General features: G+C 42.6%; 1 protein-coding gene across 2 annotated transcripts in view; it reads right to left on the bottom strand.

The window, feature by feature from the left end:
- Window positions 1–1,296: 1,296 nt before the first annotated feature.
- The window catches only part of CAMK1D (calcium/calmodulin dependent protein kinase ID), a 226,804-nt gene continuing 221,936 nt past the window's right edge, over window positions 1,297–6,164 (bottom strand). For both annotated transcript variants that reach the window (XM_040654620.2, XM_046909274.1), the window contains exon 11: window positions 1,297–4,152. In XM_040654620.2, the coding sequence (XP_040510554.1) occupies window positions 4,130–4,152 (23 nt within the window). In that variant the 3' untranslated portion in view covers window positions 1,297–4,129. The remainder of the gene's footprint in view (window positions 4,153–6,164) is intronic.

The following is a 6,164-nucleotide window of genomic DNA, read 5'->3' as shown; positions in this document are numbered from 1 at the left end:
ATTTCACAGACTGTTGTCAATAAATTATTTTTCCCATTTCTTGATGCCAGGAAAAGCAGCTCTCACTGGAGAAAAACATCATGGGCTACATTATCTTCAAATTATTTCTTTTAGATATGTTAGAAATTGCAAAAGTACCAATAGATATAGAGTGTTAGTTGGAAGCTGGCAGCAATGAAAATATTTTCTGTAGCAAGAGAAAAAAATCTTAAAATTCAGTCTCTCTACTCTTGTGTATATAATAGTGACTCAGGCTAGTTTCGGGTTTACAATCACATTCATAACATGAGGGCTCCATTTTGATCCCCATGGGTACATGGTGAAGACTTAATTCCTGCCTTAAGAAATCGATCATATAATTGGATCGGGAACCTGTGCTTCTTGTTTAAAGAGCAGGACAGAGCTGATTTTATTCCGTTCTCAGTAGCTGTATTTATACTTTTCAAGTTGAAAGTTTCCTCACTGGTGCCTCTCTCTGCTGCAGTGCATGGAAAAAATAGTTTCCACATTGTCAACCATCTCTGTCTGCAACTGAAAAATATATACTTTTTCTCTAAATATTTTTGCTGATTTTTTTTTACCATCACCATCTCCTGGGCAAGAACCTGAAGTCTAATGGAGATGTTTACATATCAAGCCTATCATTTTTGCAGAAAACCCACTGGGATTCAGGCAGTTTGTTATCAATACCTAAGAGCTCTTCAGCCAAGACTCCTTAAATAGTTTTGCTGGCCTGGTCTTAAGAACCACACTAGTACTGGCCACTGATATTATATATATATATCCACAGCATTTTACCACAGCTAGGTAATATAAAGTCATAGAATGGTTTGTGGTGGAAGGGACTTCAAATATCATCTAGTTTCAATCCCCCTGCTGCAGGCAGGGTTGCTGATCACTATATCAAGTGCTAGATCAGGCTGCCCAGTGCCCCATCCAACCTGGCCTTGAACATTTCCAGGGACGAGGCATCCACAGCCCCTCTGGGCGGCCTCTTCCAATATGGTGCAATATGATGGTCCAAGTGGTGCCACTTGCTAAAAGCATCTGCCAGGAAGCATTTCGGTAATTACATTCTCATGCCAGGATGGCCATCTTTTGACAACGTATTTGCTACCTCATCCTATGGAGAAGAATCAACGTCACCCATCAGGAATTGTTCCAAGATGGATAGCCTAGTCTGGTAAAATGAATAGTAATACAAATTTTAAGGAAAAACTAAAATAATAATTGGTAGCAAAAACTGATAATATGTATCTTAAAAAACATCCACAAAGGTGGAGACAGACAGTAGCCTACGTTAGTGACAGTGTCTGCTTTTAATATAAAATCATGGAATCACAGAGTCATTAAGGTTGGAAAGGACCGCTAAGATCATCTAGTTCAGCAGTCAGCCCTTCACCACCAGGCTCACTAACCACACTCACTGCCACATCTGCCTTTTTCTTGAACACCTCCAGGGAGAGTGACCTCACCACTTTCTTAGGTGATCTACAGCTTGACCTCCCCAAGGCCTCCATCCACCTGGACCAAAGCTCCCAGTACCAGTTGAGAGGAATGTGGCATTGAGGCCTGGTGACACCAACACTACAGCAGAGGGACACCTTCATTTCAAAGCATGATCTAAGCACTTGCCTTGTGTTTTTATCCAAGAGCAATTTAACATGAAAGGAACAAGCAGGGCGCAGGCCCAGGACTTGCAGATTCCAGGTGAGTGTACATAATCAGATGACAATCCTGAAGGTGCCAGACCTGGAGGTTAACACATACTGATGTGCTGCAACACGCATGAATGCTTCAGCAGTTTCTATACTCGGTATACCTTGGACAAGCATAGACAGCAAATACCCAACCTGATGAGGTACGGCCTGAGGCAGAAGACATCAGCACCACTAATGAGATATTTGACATGTGCCAGGAGACTTCAAAACCTCTGCGCAATTGCACAGGTGAGTGTAAGGAGAAGATAACACATTGATTGTGGCCTCACATGGACCTATTGAACCTTAAACACCAGGTGCAGGGCTGCTCTCCTTGCAGCCCTATGGGTTATCCAAGGCCAGGGTGTTTGGGAAGAGATTAATTTCCACACATTCCCTTGCACTGAATGTGCGTGCTTCACTCCTGCAGGTCATCCTACGGTGGACACAAACCATCTTCCTTTCCTTAGCAAAACTGGAACACCACACATTGGCTTTGCAATAGCAACGTATCTCCAGATTAGGTAGGTTTGACCTGAGGGGTTTTGTACCAGGCTATCCAGGTGCCAGATCCAGCCCTGATTACTGCTGCACTCAGACCACCTGCACCTAATTCTAAGCAATGAGTCAGGGCCTGTGCAGGCTGCAGAAAGGAAAATGTAATCACACTGTTTTAATTAAAGACAATGGAAATTTTCCAGCCACGTTGCTATAGCCCATGTGGAGACAAAAATCCCTCTTCTGCTAAACGGATAAAATAAAATGCATTTTCATGCTGGGGATCAAGCTGATCTGAACTTTATATCCTCATCTGCTGTGTGCTTAATTCTCATCGTTTTTAATTAACTGCAGATTTTCTTTGGTTTCACAACTTTATCTTTGGAGCAGACTCTTTGTACTCTTTACAGAAACAGTCTTTGGGGTGTATGAATGGGGCTGGTGGGGGGTTTTGCACTGCTGGTAATAATGGTAATTTTCCTGCAGCAGGAACCACCATCAAGTGAGATGTAATGTATGGTCTTCAGTGACAGAGAAGGAGGAAGCAGTGTATTTCCAGCAATAAAACTGCAGGCATTAAGCTGTAAGAAGTTACAGGCAGCCTTGGCAACACAGACCTCATTACTGATGGGTAGAAAATGCAATCCAGTTGCAGAAGCTTGCAGGAAAAACAGCAGGGGAGACATTGCAAGGACCTGTGCAGTATCCAGCAGTAATGGAGGGCAGCTACAATGGCCAAGGATGGATATCAGGTCATACTGCAGAGAGACAACGATCCTTCTCACAGTGCAGCTAAGTCCTCCACTTAAAATGTTCATCAGCATACCAAAGCACCAGAAAAGAGAGTGAGGATGAGAAAAACTTTTGGGGACATGCCAGAAGACCTCAAAAAACCACAAAGATTTGGGATTCCAGGACAGGAGAGATTCTCAGGGTGCACTCTAGTCATGAGCCACAGTTCAGTTTGGGGATCTTAAGTATTTTCTGCTATCTTCTAAACAACTTGCATGAAAAAGTCAAAGGAAATCCAGAAAGCAGGAAGTGGAACCCAGGCTTTATAATCATATTTTTTCCATTTTCTTCCATCCATCCCTTTACTGTGGGGATGTTTGCTGAGGTGCTAAGATTTCTCCTTCTGAGGATGTAGGAAGATACAAGGGTACCACAGACTGCTTTTCTGAGTTTCAGACTCCATAGCACAAGTGGCAATTCAATCGAATTCCTTTTTTTTTTTTTTTTTAACTTTTTATGTATTTCATCAAGGAGCTGGCAAAAATCCCTCTAAGCAAGCATATTACCAGTCTAATTTACTAGACTTTCACTAAAACAATTAAAGACAGAATGATGTAAAGACCCAATTCAGAACCCAGTCAAGATTGAATCAGTAAATCAGTAATTTTAAATCACCACCTGAAGACCACAAATAATCATAACAAGTTATAAGGATGACGCTAAACAAAATTAATATATTAGCATTGCCATGGGAGGATCTAAAGAATGAGATCCTTTCCAGATGATGTCCCAGGCTCATCTTGTTACAACAAAGCCAGTGGTGATAAGCACAGGTATAGGTCCATCAGCGTTGCCATGCAGCCCTCCCTGGACATGCAGTGACCACGTGTAGCCATGGGTACAATGACTTCTAGGCACAAGTATCTGGACCCTGTGCATCTGTCTGTAGCCTGCCCAACTGTTCAGCCACAGTTGGAGATAAATGATATTGCTCCATCCCTAGGTGTCCTGCTGACAAATCCTTCTTTATTGCAGCTGTTGACTCTTTCTTGAAAGTCTTTCTTGTGGAGTGTCCTCCTTGGAAATCTCTGAAAGCTGCCTGGACATGATTCTGGCTAATGTGTTCTGGATGTTCCTGCTTGAGCAAAGGTTGCACCAGAAGGCATCCAGAGGTCCATCTCAGTCTCTCAGGAATTCTGTTATTTGTGATGTTTCAAAATCCCTGAAAAGCATATTAGAAATGATCATATAAGTGCTACAAGTACTTAGGGAGGGAGAGGAGTTGGAAATCCCTCAACACAGGCTTCCACAGTGTTCATCAGTTGACTCAGCAGTGAATTCTGATGTTGACACATTTTGCAACAGTGAAGTTAAATGTCTTAAGAATTTAGACAGACAGGGAAGGAAACACCACTGGGATCCTTGGCTCTGAGTGAGTTTACAGTTTTTCCAGTAGTGCAGAGGAGATATCAAGTTGCTGAACAACTGCTCAGGTTGTTGAAGAGCCTCAGCTGATGATCACCTAGTTCCAATCAGCCCCTGCCATGGGCAGGGACACTTTCTGGTAGAAGAGGTTGATCAGAGTCCTGGCCTTGAACACTTCCAGGGATGGAAGCGTGGGGCATCCAACACTTCTCTGGATAACCTGTTCCAGTGCCTCACCACTCTCTCAGTAAAAAGTTTCCTTCTTATATCTAACCTACATCTACTCTCAGTTTAAATCCGTTGCCCCCTGTCCTATTCCTAGGACCCTGTGACAGAGTCTCCCCATCTTTCTTGTAATGCTTCTTTATGTATTGGAAAACTGTAATGTCTCCTTGGAGCCTTCTTTAAGCTAAACAACCCCAATGGTATAACATGATATGACATAAATTATTACTGTAGTACAACATATGTAATATCTCCAGAGTGTGTCCATCACATACCTGAATAGTCCTATTTATTGAGACAAGAGCTTATCCAGCAACTTCCATTGTAAGTCACTAAATACAACTTTAGTGGCACAGTTTTTCCCTGCAGTTGATCAAGGATTTGATTTACTTTGGTGCTGTTTCAAGCTGCACTGCATCAGTAAACAGGAAAGAAAGTTACATTCCAGGTGTTATTTTGAGCAAATGCAAACCTGAAATAGCTCAAGTATAAACACAATATGTGTCTCTTCAGAATTGAGGATACCTAACCAGCTGGCCTCCAGCATAAGGAAGCATTTGTTTGAGATTATGAAGCATTTCTGGTCACTGCTAGACTGAAAGCTGAGGCAAGGATGTGAACAAAGCACTTGCTTCTGCCCTACAGAATGAAAACGAAAAACATACTAGAGCCGATATGGCGCCAAAGAAAGCACAAAGCTCATGAGTTAGGTGGGAAGAACAATTTACCTCTCAACTCTATTATTATTATTATCAATTTCCTTAAACAAAACACATGAAGAAGGTAAATGGATCATTAATTGACTGTAAGTGCATCAGAATCTTGCAGTTACAAAAAAAAAAAAAAAAAAAGAGGAAAAAAAGAAAAGAAATGTGGAATTCAGGCTAAATAAACAGAGTTTGGACGTTAGGAATTTATCTCAGTGTGATCCAGAAAGCCCAAGTGCCAAACAATCTGGAAATACTCAGTTTTGCAGTGCTGAGGCAGATGGTCCATCTTCCCGCTCTTGTAGTTATCAAAAATAGTTGTTATCACAGCAGTTTATCCTTGTTGAGAGGTTCCACCATATTAGGAACATAAATGTGCTGGGCAGGGCACATATCCACAGCAAAGGGTATGGGCCCTCTCCTCAAGGGATGCCCAGAGCTGAGAGGAAGTACAATGAACAGCATGAGTCCCTGTCTTTATGGCAGCTTACTTGCCCTAGGATTGTTCTGGGACAGTGCAAGTCCATATTCAGTCCTCACAGAGTCTCCAAGGGGATCCTTATGAGCCCATATCTGAACACATAGTTTTGTGCATGCACAGGTAAGCTGAGAGGTAAGCATGTCCAGAAGGAGGAAATTTGGTGTAGGTATAACTGGACAAAGGGTAGGGCCATCCACACTGCAAGGATGCAAGTGCTGTGGCTGAAAACACTGTGCTGAATGTCTCCTCCTCAGCATCAGCCAACTGGGGGGGATCCTGAACCACAAGGAAGCCATCCCTGCTTGGGATGGATGCTCTTCAAAGTTGGGCTTGTGCCCTGCAAAACTCCTTTTGACAGTGAATGAAGATATGCCCACAGCCTAGTGATTCTCATCA

Source organism: Gallus gallus, chromosome 1 (genome assembly GCF_016699485.2).
Source record: "Gallus gallus isolate bGalGal1 chromosome 1, bGalGal1.mat.broiler.GRCg7b, whole genome shotgun sequence".
NCBI classification, from domain to species: Eukaryota; Metazoa; Chordata; class Aves; order Galliformes; family Phasianidae; genus Gallus; species Gallus gallus.
The sequence above is the reverse complement of the archived record's forward strand: the minus strand, read 5'-3'. Positions and strand labels throughout refer to the sequence as shown.